This window comes from Salmo salar, chromosome ssa03, assembly GCF_905237065.1.
Source record: "Salmo salar chromosome ssa03, Ssal_v3.1, whole genome shotgun sequence".
In the NCBI taxonomy this organism is placed as follows: Eukaryota; Metazoa; Chordata; class Actinopteri; order Salmoniformes; family Salmonidae; genus Salmo; species Salmo salar.
The window spans coordinates 9,092,215-9,105,686 of NC_059444.1; the positions used below are offsets into that span (position 1 = coordinate 9,092,215).

General features: G+C 43.9%; 1 protein-coding gene across 3 annotated transcripts in view; it reads left to right on the forward strand.

Annotated features, from left to right (window-relative positions):
- The window catches only part of LOC106596996 (activated CDC42 kinase 1), an 86,102-nt gene extending 73,878 nt beyond the window's left edge, over positions 1–12,224 (forward strand). For all 3 annotated transcript variants that reach the window (XM_045714465.1, XM_045714464.1, XM_045714466.1), the window contains 4 exons: positions 838–2,321; positions 4,847–4,942; positions 5,343–5,470; positions 9,787–12,224. In XM_045714465.1, coding sequence (XP_045570421.1) covers positions 838–2,321; positions 4,847–4,942; positions 5,343–5,470; positions 9,787–9,793 — 1,715 coding nt within the window. In that variant the 3' untranslated portion in view covers positions 9,794–12,224. The remainder of the gene's footprint in view (positions 1–837; positions 2,322–4,846; positions 4,943–5,342; positions 5,471–9,786) is intronic.
- Positions 12,225–13,472: the final 1,248 nt, after the last annotated feature.

The following is a 13,472-nucleotide window of genomic DNA, read 5'->3' on the forward strand; positions in this document are numbered from 1 at the left end:
TCTGTTCTCTCCTAGCTCCAGTCCTCTCCTCTTCTCTCTTCTCTGTTCTCTCCTAGCTCCAGTCCTCTCCTCTTCTCTCTCTTTTCTGTTCTCTCCTAGCTTCAGTCCTCTCCTCTGTCTCTGTTCCCTCCCTGCTCCAGTTCTCAGGTACACTGTGTACAATCTCTCCTCTCTCCCCCTCTCTTATCTCCATCCCTCCCTCTTCTCGCTCTCCTTTTCTTCTCAGTGTCTCCATTTCTCTTCTTCCTCCTTGTCGTTACTCTCCCTCTCTCCCACAAATGGGGCAGTCTGGGTTGCTGTGCATTGAGTGGGTTAAAAGACAAGTTGTTACGGTAGTTTTTAATGGTTATGATTACAGTTGTTTTTAATGTTTATGATTACGGTACTTTTTAATGTTTATGAGTTTAATGTTTATGATTACGGTACTTTTTAATGTTTATGATTACGGTACTTTTTAATGTTTATGATTATGGTACTTTTTAATGTTTATGAGTTTAATATTTATGATTACGGTACTTTTTAATGTTTAGGATTTCATCCTAAACATCTTTAAAGAGCTAATGTTCTCTGTAGGATTGTGTTTGAATATCAGTGTATGAATATCCACACATTACAGATGGACACACTAAGGAATATTACCTACTCATCTCAGGGACATTATGCGCATAAATAAACCTTACATCAAAGGCAGCACTCAAGGTTGAGCACTCAATGTAGACAGCTGGGGCCTTGGGATGGACTACACTGCTACATGAGTAATGAGAGGTTACATAGTTGGGTTAGGGTATTGTTGCCAAAGTCATTAAGTTGTGTTTGTTTGTCTGTTTATTTGTCCAGAGCCATGCTACGACTCAGTGACTGAGGACGAGGAGCTGACCGCCTCAGGCCTCAAGAGGCTGTCACTACGGAAAGCAGGGTCCATCCTCAAGCTCAAACCCGCCGCCTGGGTCTCCGCCTCTAAACAGGGGGAACGGACTACGGGTTCAGGCCACACCCCCAGCAAGGTGTCGCTCATCGACTTCGAGGAGGAGTTTCCCCCGGCCACACCCTCTCCCTCCCCAGTGGCGGAGCTACAGTTGCCCTCATTGGTCAAGCTGGCCTTGGAGGCGGAGTCTATTCTGGACAGGACTCCTCCTCAGAGCCCATGGTGCTCGCTGCCCTGCCCCTTACACCCCACGCCAGTGGTGGACTGGGACGCCCGCCCCTTACCTCCGCCTCCTGCGTACGATGACGTGGCGCAGGACGAGGAGGACATGGAAGTGAGCTCCATCAACAGCTTGGAGCAGCGACAGCAGGGGGGGATGGGTGCGAGCCACAGCTCCACGGAGGTCATCCCGGCTGGGGAGGAGGGGAAACCCCTGGAGGACAACCTCTTCTTACCCTCCCAGCAGGGCCAGGGCTACACATCCTTCTCCCAATCAGCAGAGATCTTTCAGGAGCTCCAGCAGGAGTGCATGAGGAGGCTCAATGTGCCCACAGGAGGAGTTCCCCAGCCCCCCTCTCCGTCACCGAGCTTAGGCCTCCAGTCCATAGACGTGCACCGCCATATCGTCCTGTCCTTCTCCGAGGACAAGCCCCAGATCCCTCCCCGCATTCCCATCCCGCCTCGCCCCGTCAAACGAGGGGACTACACCCGCTGGTCCGGTGACCTCTCCCTGTCCCCGACTCCAGCTCCCGAGGAAGTCCAGGACCGGCCCCCTCAGATCCCCCCGCGGAACCCCCTGTCCCAGCCAGGCTCGCGCACCCCCAGTCCCATGGGGCTCCTGGTGGGCTCCCCCCAGCAGAGGACAATGGTTTGCCCCAGCGCCCCTCCTCCGGCCACATACGGATCCTACCTTTCCACGTCCCCGGGGAAGATCATGCCCACTACGCACAGCTTTGCCTCGGACCCAAAATACGCCGCGCTCAAGGTCATCCAAGCACAAGCCCAGGGTAAGGACCTGGCCAAGGGGCCATGCATCCTGCCCATTGTCCGTGATGGCCGCAAAGTCAGCAACACGCACTACTACCTCCTGCCCGAGAGGCCGCCTTACCTGGACCGCTACGACCGCTTCTTCAGGGAAGCAGAAAACGTGCCGATCGGTGGCGGCGGTGGTATCTGTGAGGAGAGGCAGCAGGCCAACACGGCCATGGTCAGGCCAATGGTGGTGAACCAGCAGCAGCAGAGTAAGGGAGGAGATGTCAAGGCCAACTTCTCCAACAACAACAGCAGTCTGGGCTGCCGGCCGGGCATGAAGGCCTCTCTCAGCCTGCCTAGGGTCAGCTCTGAGGGGTCAGCCAGCAGGGCAGCAGGTGGAACCACAACAGACCAGGTCAAGATGGTGTGTAGTACCGAAAGCGCCAGTCAGATTTGCTTTTTATAATCTGTAATCAACTGGAAAGGACATAGTCTATTAGACAAAAACACATAGGCCTACCAAAACAAAAACACATAGGCCTACCAAAACAAAAACACATAGGCCTACCAAAACAAAAACACATAGGCCTACCAAAACAAAAACACATAGGCCTACCAAAACAAAAACACATAGGACTACCAAAACAAAAACACATAGGTCTACCAAAACAAAAACACATAGGCCTACCAAAACAAAAACACACAGGCCTACCAAAACAAAAACACATAGGCCTACCAAAACAAAAACACATAGGCCTACCAAAACAAAAACACATAGGACTACCAAAACAAAAACACACAGGCCTACAAAAAACAAAAACACATAGGCCTACCAAAACAAAAACACACAGGCCTACCAAAACAAAAACACATAGGTCTACCAAAACAAAAACACATAGGCCTACCAAAACAAAAACACATAGGCCTACAAAAACAAAAACACATAGGCCTACCAAAACAAAAACACACAGGCCTACCAAAACAAAAACACATAGGCCTACAAAAAACAAAAACACATAGGCCTACCAAAACAAAAACACACAGGCCTACCAAAACAAAAACACATAGGCCTACCAAAAACAAAAACAAAGGGGGAGGCATGAGTAATGAGGTATGAGTAATGAGGTATGAATAATGAGGTATGAGTAATGAGGTATGAGTAATGAGGTATGAGTAATGAGGTATGAATAATGAGGTATGAGTAATGAGGTATGAGTAATGAGGTATGACATTACAGTATGTTGGATATGGAGACAAAGAGCACAACTACTGATTCAGAAAACAAGAAACATTATACAAAAAGTATTAAAAGACACTAAAAGTCCAGTTACAATAAATCAACTTTGGCAGAGTTAGAGGATACACCCACCAGTTTTTCTTTACCGTGTTCGTTTATCATTTTGCTGCCAAATCAAACTTCCCAAGTCCCTAGAGGATTAAAGTACTGGGATTCGGTCCACAGACAGCCCTGCGCCAAACTAACCAATCGATCTAAATCAACACTCTCTCAACCAATCAAGTATCCATCAAAGATTATTTTATAAGATTACATTGCACTCTGGAATTAAATTAGAGTTGTATAATACAGTAATTATTTGTCCCAACCCATGTCAACCCAGGTCTTAACATAAGCTATGGGCATAACACTTCAACACCTAGATTGAACTGGAAGCTGACTTGTTGGGGGACCAGTCCACTATATAGTGCAGTACTTTTGACCAGAGCCCCATAGGCTGTAGTTTAAAGTAGTGCACTATATAGGGAATAGGACAGGATTCCCCAACTGGTGGCCGGTGGTTTAATAAGTAAATTATTATTATAATTATAATTTATTTTCATAATTTTCATTGTTGGACATAACAGACTAAAAACACCAGGAAATCACCTCGGAGATCTGTTCCTAAGTATTCCCACGCATAGTAGATATGATCGTATACAAAATGTAAGCAAGGTTTGAAATTATTATGTTTTAGTCAAATATTATATCTGTTTGGGCTTCTTGTGGTCAATTTGTGATCTACAAATTATTTGTAATCATGTTCCGGTCCGCCGACCACACGCTCAAGACAAATTTGGCCCCCAGCTGAATGTAGATTATCCTTGGAATAGGGTGTCATTTGGTTTTGCTTTGGAGAGTGTTTTGGTGTTTCATGTGCCATCATTGAACAGGAGGGGGCAACAGAGAGCAATTCCTGACCAGTCTTTCCATAACATCAACTCCTGCTGAGGCACTGTTTGTCTGCTTGCTTACAGACATCTTCTCCTTACTGGTGGATTGATTACTTCCTAACTAAATCGAAATTCAATATTTCAAACTGTAACCAAATTCTATTTTATGTATAACAACCAAATGTAATTTGTGCACCGAGAGCACTTGGGAAGATGGATGTACTGAGAAAAGGGTCTTGGAAAAGGTTCAATAAGGAGTCTACATTAAGACAGACAGACAGACATTAAAGCACTCACACGCTCGCTGCATTTCAATTCTGTACCCTTTTCAAAAAGTGTGCACTCATTCACTCCTCTATGCATTTAAAAGCATTGGATTGGTGCAAGCATGGCTGCAGGGAGTTTCCACCCTGTTGCTCAGACCAGTCCATTCCTTTTAAATCCATGAGGTGGAGTGTATGAGTGCAGAGAATACGATTTGAAGCCACTCACTCAGTCAAAAAGACTGATAGAGACCTATTATTTTCCACAATGTATTAGACTTGTAGAACAAACATAATGAGCATGCCACTAAAGTGTTAGTGTCTGAGCATAGTTGAATCATTATTTAAAAAAAAAGTTTTGTATGAGGTTTTGATTGACAGCAGAGGACTGCCGAGCTGATTGGTCAGTGTAGCAGCAGTATTGACCTAATTGGTTTTTTTTGTAGAGGACTGCAGAGCTGATTGGTTAGTGTAGCAGAAGCGTTGACATGATTGGTTGTTTGTGTGGCGTTTACAGGTGCAGGAGGCGGTACATGGCGTGACAGTAGAGGAGTGTCAGACAGCCCTCCAGAACCACAACTGGAACATGCAGAAAGCTGTGCACTACCTCAAGGTAGGGGCCCTTGGTGGTAGTGCACTATTACCTTGTCACACTATGGAGCCAAACAGAGCTGTACTACGTTGGCCTGGTTACTCATCCACCATAGTTGCTGGAACCTACAATTACAACATTTCTAATCACAGCACTATATAAACTCCCAGTGATGTAGAAACTCCCAGTGATCTATAATCATTGGCAGTATATAGTGTGCGACTTTCTTTATTTTTCCTTAGGAAGTTGTGGAAATAAAACCGTTCTAGCTTACAAAAGGGATAAGTCCTTTTTGCAGAAGTTAACCCATCAAAACATTTGCTGATTTTGAAATATCTGATGACGGAAACATGAATAATACAATGTTTTCAGAGACGATGAGTAGTGAGGGCGAGTTGTAACTGATCCTGTTGTTGTCAAGGTTGAGCAGCTGTTCTGTCTTGGCCTGAAGACCAGGCTGGAGTGTCTCAAGATGCTGGAGATGTACAACTGGAACTTGGAAGTGGCCAGCACTCAGCTCCTGGACTCCTACAGCTCCGTCACACAAAGGTAACATAGATTTCTGGAGAACATAAAGGGATAGTTTGAGATGTTGGTAACGAAGCCCTTTATCTACTTGACAGCCGATCCCGAAGACTTCCAGCTTTTGCGCTAACACTAGATAGCATTTGTTTGCGAAACTACCTGTAACTTCCTTCATACTGGATGCGGAGACATAAAAATGGGTCCATGACTTCATCTGTGGGAAAAATAGATACAGTCCCTTCAGGAAGTATTCACACCCCTTTACTTTTCCCACATTTTGTTGTGTTACAGCCTGAATGTAGATTTTATGTCAATGATCTACACATAATACCCCATAATGTAAAAGTGGAATTTTGTTTGTAGAATGTTTTTTAAATGAGAAAAATCATTCATCCGAAATGTCTTGAGTCAATAATTATTCAACACCTTTGTTATGTCAAGCCTAAATACGATCAGGAGTAAAAATGTAACAAATCGCATAATAAGTTGCATGGACTCATTCTGTGTTCAGTAAAAGTGGTTAACATGGTTTTTGAATGACTACCCCATATCTGTACCTCACACATACAATTATCTGTAATCAAGTAGTGAATTTCAAGCACAGATTCAACCACAAAGACCAGAGAGGTTTTTCAATGCCTTGCAAAGAAGGGCACTGATTGGTAGATGTGTAAAAAAAAATCTATAAAAGCAGATGCTGAATGTCCCTTTGAGCATGGTGAAGTTATTAATTAGGCTTGAGATGGTGTATCAATACAGCCAGTCATTACAAAGATACAGGCGTCCTTCCTAACTCAGTTGCCAGAGAGGAAGGAAACTGCTCAGGGATTACACCAATGGAGCCCAATGGTGATTTTAAAACGGTTGCAGAGTTTAATGGTTGTGTTATGAGAGAACTTGAGGATGGATCAACAACATTGTAGTCACTCCACAATACTAACCTAAATGACAGGGTTAAAAGAAGGCTCCCGAGTGGCACAGCGGTCTAAGGCACTACATCTCAGTGCTAGAGTCGTCACTACAGACCCAGGTTCGATCCCGGGCTGTATCACAACCAGCCGTGATCGGGAGTCCCATAGGGCGGCGCACAATTGGCACAGCATCGTCCAGGTTAGGGGAGGGTTTGGCCGGCGTAGGCCGTCATTGTAAAATAAGAATTTTTCTTAACTGACTTGCCTAGTTAAATAAAGATTTTTTTAAAAGAAGGAAGCCTATACAGAATCATATTTTTCCAAAACATCATCATGTGGCAAAGAAATGAACTTTTTGTCCTGAATATAAAGTGTGATGTTTGGGGCAAATCCAACACATCGCTGAATACCACTCTTCAAGCGTGGTGGTGGCTGCATCATGTTATGGGTATGATTTTTTGGGGGGGATAAAAAGAAACGTTATTAAACAGCAAAATCCTAGAAGAAAACCTGGTTCAGTATGCTTTCCAACAGGCACTTTCAGCAGGACAATAACCTAAAACACAAGGACAAATCTACCAAGACGACATTGAATGTTCCTGAGTGGCCTAGTTACAGTTTTGACTTAAATCTGCTTGAAAATATATGGCGTGGAAATGGTTGTTCAGCAATGATCAAGAATAAATTGACAGATTTAAGAATTTTGTATAATATTGTATAATCCAGGGGTGCAAATCTCTTAGAGATTTACCCAGAAAGACTCACAGCTGTAATCGCCACCAAAGGTGCTTCTACAAAGTATTGACTCAGGGGTGTAATAGTTATGTATTTCATTATCAATACATTTATAAAAAAACAAACATGTTTTCACTTTGTCGCTATGGGGTATTGTGTGGAGATGGGTGAGAAAATGTTTTGATTTAATGTATTTTGAATTCCGGATGTAATTTCCCCCAACTATGCAAACCTGTATGTGGGACAATTTTAAGAAGTTTTCCTTTTTAAAACAGAGAGACACCCCTTACTTTCTAAATTACTTCTATGCAAGAGATACATAGATGATGTCTTTGTGCTCTGGGAAGGAAGTCAGCAGGAACTAAATGAATTCCAAACTCTACTAAACGAGAGCTCTGAATACCTCCAATTCACCATGCAGACTCATGAGAGAAAAATGAACTACCTGGACGTATGGATTATCAAAGAGAATGATGCATTACACACAGACTTATACACAAAGCCCACAGATCGCAATACCTTGTTATGTGTGAATAGTATGCATCCCCTTCCCCCCAAGACTGGTCTACCATATAGCCAGTTATGCAGGGTTAAACAAATCTGTGGCCACCAGTCAGATTTTGACAGCAAAGCTAAAAAAAATGACAGATAAATTCAAAATGAGAGGCTACAAGGACAAAACTCTTGATGAGGCAATGATGAAAATATCTCAAAAACCAAGAGCGGAATTACTAAAAACTCAAACAAAGAAGAAAAACAACGCCACTGTCTTTTGCACCAAGTACACCAAGGGTTTCGGAGAAAATGAAAGCAATCCTGAAAAAGCACTGGCATATTCTGCAATCAGACCAAAAAATTGCACACCTCTTCAAAGAACCCCCACTGGTGGTCTATAAGCATGGTCGCAATATTGGATATAGTTTGGTGAGATCTGACATGCCCCCTGAGCCCACTCAGACACTCTTGATACCTATCCCAAATGGGAACTACAAATGTGGCTCATGCGCACAGTGTAATAGCACTATAAAAACGTCTTTCTTCAGACACCCACATACAGGTCGAAAGATCCCTGTGAGGGGAATCATCTCATGCAAGACCAAGGGAGTAATCTGTCTCATCACCTGTTCATGTGGAAAAGCCTACGTAGGACAAAACGAAAAGACAATTAAAATAACGCCCAGCTGAACACTGCAGCTCAATCAGGTGTAAGAACATTGACTATCCAGTAGCAGCTCACTTTGTTGAAGCTAACCATCCAATCTCCTCCCTCAAATGCACAGGCATTGAGCACGTTGCTCTACCAAGGAGAGGAGGTAACATTGAGCACGTTGCTCTACCAAGGAGAGGAGGTAACATTGAGCTCCTACTACTACAAAGAGAGGCTTACTGGATATCCTATCTAAAAACAATGACCCCTAATGGTCTGAATATTGACTTTGATCTCAGGCCCTTCTTATGAACACATTTTCCTTTATGAACAAGTCTTATAAATGTAAAAAAATATTTTCTACAGCTTATTAGCGTACACCTAACATGTTCCCCCTGTTGACGAGGTTCATTATATATTAAAGTTGAACCAAGATTACATGTAACAAAAATGAAATGTGAAATAATGTGAAATTGATTGAAAGAATAATGAATGTTGATGCTAATATGATTAAACAATATTCCATTAAGTTTTATATGATAACAATAGCATAATATATTTAATATGATGTACAATATTCCATTAAGTTTCTATATGATTACAATTGCATAATGTATTTAATACGATGTACCGTATTCCATTAAGTTTTTATATGATAACAATAGCAGAATATATTTAATATGATGTACAATATTCCATTAAGTTTATATGATAACAATAGCATAATATATTTAATATACCATATACAATTTTTTTTTAACAGTTTCACAAATTAATTTTAATTAACTTAATCATTATGACACACCCCTCACTACTGTCATTGGTTGCACTAATTGCACTGTTTGGCTCCATAACCTGGTTCAAGTATTCATGACATCACCCTGAGGAAGGCACAGTGATGCTGAAACGTTGGGAAATACCCATTAAATTGCTGGGAGATTATACATGGACTGTGCGACTTCCTTTAATTTGATAGTTTATAGTTTATTCGCCGTTAGTCAGCACCTCCACACTAACTATTTTCTGTGTGTGCGCCCGCTCATGTTTTTTAAATAAAAAAAATAAAAAATGTTTGATTGAATTCCGGATGTAACACAACACAATGTGAAATAAGTCAAGGGGTGTGAATACTTTCTGAGAGCACTGTAGTGCCAACATGCCAAACTATCCCTTTAAGAGGAGAACTTAGGGCAAACTAACCCTGCTGATGCGGATGATGGATTTTACTCCAGACAAACAGCCAAACACATGGGTCATGTTCAGTAGGGCACACTGTAACTAAACGTTTTGAATAGGAAAATATTTCAGTCTGATTTCTTCCGTTTGGTGCCTAATGAACAAGTCACTGATTCTACTAATTAAGAATCAATTCGGTGTGTTGCTGCTTGGTCCAGCCCAATAACCTAATATACTCATGTCTGTCCACAATTTAAACTGTATCAATTTACGTTAATCTAGCACCAAGTAAAATAGATGGAATTGTGAATGTACTTGGATTTGTTTTTGAAATAATGGGACATCAAAATAAATCTCTCATCCCGTTGCAGGCGGTGACCGATGCTAGGAGCAACAGCAGAACTTGTTTTTATTTGTCATCTGTCTTTGAGGGGACGGAGTCTGCTCCCATCCCTCTTTTATGACTTGCCAGACGCATCCCTTAAGAAGACGGGGATTTGAGTGTGTTCCTGGAGTACATTTGACTGTGTGATGGGCCATGGCTGCAGTCTTGCCTACTGTACACTGAGACCTGGATAGGTGGAGGCTGCTGAAGGGGAGGACGGCTCATAATAATGGCTGGAATGGACTCAGTGGAATGATATCAAACACATCAACGACGTGGTTTCCATGTGTTTGATACCATTCCATTGACTCCATTCCAGCCATTATTAGGAGCCGTCCTCCCCTTCAGCAGCCTACACTGAGGACCAGGGGGCTAGCCTCCACACTGAGGACCAGGGGGCTAGCCTCCACACTGAGGACCAGGGGGCTAGCCTCCACACTGAGGACCAGGGGGCTAGCCTCCACACTGAGGACCAGGGGCTAGCCTCCACACTGAGGACCAGGGGGCTAGCCTCCACACTGAGGACCAGGGGGCTAGCCTCCACACTGAGGACCTGGGGCTAGCCTCCACACTGAGGACCAGGAGGCTAGCCTCCACACTGAGGACCAGGGGGCTAGCCTCCACACTGAGGACCAGGGGGCTAGCCTCCACACTGAGGACCAGGGGGCTAGCCTCCACACTGAGGACCAGGGGGCTAGCCTCCACACTGAGGACCAGGGGGCTAGCCTCCACACTGAGGACCAGGGGCTAGCCTCCACACTGAGGACCAGGGGGCTAGCCTCCACACTGAGGACCTGGAGGCTAGCCTCCACACTGAGGACCAGGAGGCTAGCCTCCACACTGAGGACCAGGAGGCTAGCCTCCACACTGAGGACCAGGAGGCCAGCCTCCACACTGAGGACCAGGAGGCCAGCCTCCACACTGAGGACCAGGAGGCTAGCCTCCACACTGAGGACCTGGAGGCCAGCCTCCACACTGAGGACCAGGGGGCCAGCCTCCACACTGAGGACCAGGGGGCTAGCCTCCACACTGAGGACCAGGGGGCTAGCCTCCACACTGAGGACCTGGAGGCTAGCCCGTACTACCACCAAATAGGAGTGGAAGTCGACTTAGAATACAGGTAGTGGAACCATACTCTTAAAGGGACCATGGTGTCTGCTGGTTTCTACCCTATACGTCCTCTTTTCCATTGCTGGTCTCCCCGATTCAGTTATATCACTGCCACAATACACCTTTGACCAACTAGGCTGACCTCTTTTGTGTTATTACTGACATATGAATCAGGGGAGCACTCCCCTACTGTATGTGAGCTTTGCTAAGCTCCTCGGTTTGAATAGGGGCTTGTTTTAGGGAGGTCAGCATTTTTCTGCTGCGCCGCCCGCCCTCCCAGGCTATACTGTGTTTTAGCAGAGGACAAAGCCCACCTGGAAGGAACACAAGAGAGAAAGAGGAGAGAAAGAAGCTAAATGCAGCTGGTCTACTTTTAAGTCGACTCCTTTTTTCTATTCTATTCTAGAGATTTCTACATGATTTCTATAAAGATTTTTTTTATGCACACAAACGGTTACATACATGAATAGTTCAGTTTATATATTTGCAGCGAATATGTGCTAGAAGTTAGTATTTTTAGTTTTTAGTGCTCCGTTTTTAATATATTTGGGGTTTTGAACCGGTTGTTTGAAAAGGGGGACATATTGAAAACATTACATTCTTGAGATTTCAAAAAAAAATATATATTTTGTCAGTTATTAAAGCCATGTATGTTGTGCTTTCCCTGAATCGAGTTCACTTATGGTTGTCAGTGACATCAATCTGATCCACTCCTGGTGGCCATGTACAACTTCTGGTGTGTTATATGACACCTGACTTTTCATAGTGCTCTCACACTATCTACTCTAAGCACCTGCCCACACAAAACAACTGTTGAAAATCGACCCACTGGCTTGCCTATTTTACCATGTGTTCAAAGCGCATTGATACTTCTAGTATTAAGAACATTGCCAGCACTCTAGGACAAAAATCCCCCCCCCCCCTCATCTATTAGGGACTAAAACCCTCGGTCAACACCCATAGGTTACGCACAATTTTGACCGGAAAGACTAGATAACACTGGCTCTAGTTGATTACACACCACGTCAAGCACACGTGTTGTAAGATACAACACGTCACCATACTGGACATTAATAATAAATAAAGTGTATAACCTAGAGCAAACTGTATAGTGATATGTGATAGTTTTCGATGTATTTTCTGTACTCTTATCCTGATGCACGCTGTCTGCTGGTTTTCCGTGTGTTATGATTCAAATTACGTTTTTTGGTGAACTGCACATTAATATACTGTACACTGAACAAAAATATAAAATGCAACATGTAAAGTGTTGGTAACATGAGCTGAAATAAAACATCACACAAATGTTCCATACGCACAAAAAGCTTATTTCTCTACCATAAGCCGCCTCCAACATTGTTTTGGAGAATTTGGTAGTACGTCCAATTGGCCTCACAACCGCAGAACACGTGTATGGCGTCATGTGGGCGAGCGGTGAGCTGACGTCAACGTTGTGAACAGAGTGCCCTATGGTGGCGGTGGGGTTATGGTACGGGCAGGCATGAGTTACAGACAACGAACAGAATGGCATTTTATCGATGGTGTTTTGAATGCACAGAAATACCGTAACGAGATCCTGAGGCCCGTTGTAAGGCCCTTTTTTTTAAGGTATCTGTGACCAACAGATGTAGATCTGTATTCTCAGTCATGTGAAGTCCATAGATTAGGGCCTAATGAATTTATTTCAATTGACTGATTTCCTCATATGAACTGTAACTAACTCAAATCTTTGAAATTGTTGCGTTTTATATTTCTGTTCACTATATAATCATAATATATGCCATTTAAGTAGACACTTTTATTCAAAGCAACTTACAGTATGTATGGGTGGTCCCGGCAATCGAACCCGCTATCCTGCCGCTGCAAATGCCATGCTCTACCAACTGAGCTACATCAGACCACAATAAACCCAATAACTTTTTATAGTTGATTTCAATCTGAAAATCAATCTTACATGAGAAGGCCTAAACTAACTTCAAATGAGTTGAAACTTAAGCACAGACTAACACGGTAAAACTATCAGACACCTAGCAGAACACTCCTACCACGTAGTGGGCTTGCAGAACACTCCTACCATGTAGTGGGCTTGCAGAACACTCCTACCATGTAGTGGGCTTGCAGAACACTTCTACCATGTAGTGGGCTTGCAGAACACTCCTACCATGTAGTGGGCTTGCAGAACAGTCCTACCATGTAGTGGGCTTGCAGAACAGTCCTACCATGTAGTGGGCTTGCAGAACAGTCCTACCATGTAGTGGGCTTGCAGAACACTTCTACCATGTAGTGGGCTTGCAGAACACTCCTACCATGTAGTGGGCTTGCAAAACAGTCCTACCATGTAGTGGGCTTGCAGAACAGTCCTACCATGTACTGGGCTTGCAGAACTACCTACCATGTAGTGGGCTTGCAGAACACTCCTACCATGTAGTGGGCTTGCAGAACACTCCTACCATGTAGTGGGCTTGCAGAACACTTCTACCATGTAGTGGGCTTGCAAAACACTCCTACCATGTAGTGGGCTTGCAGAACAGCCTACCATGTAGTGGGCTTGCAGAACAGTCC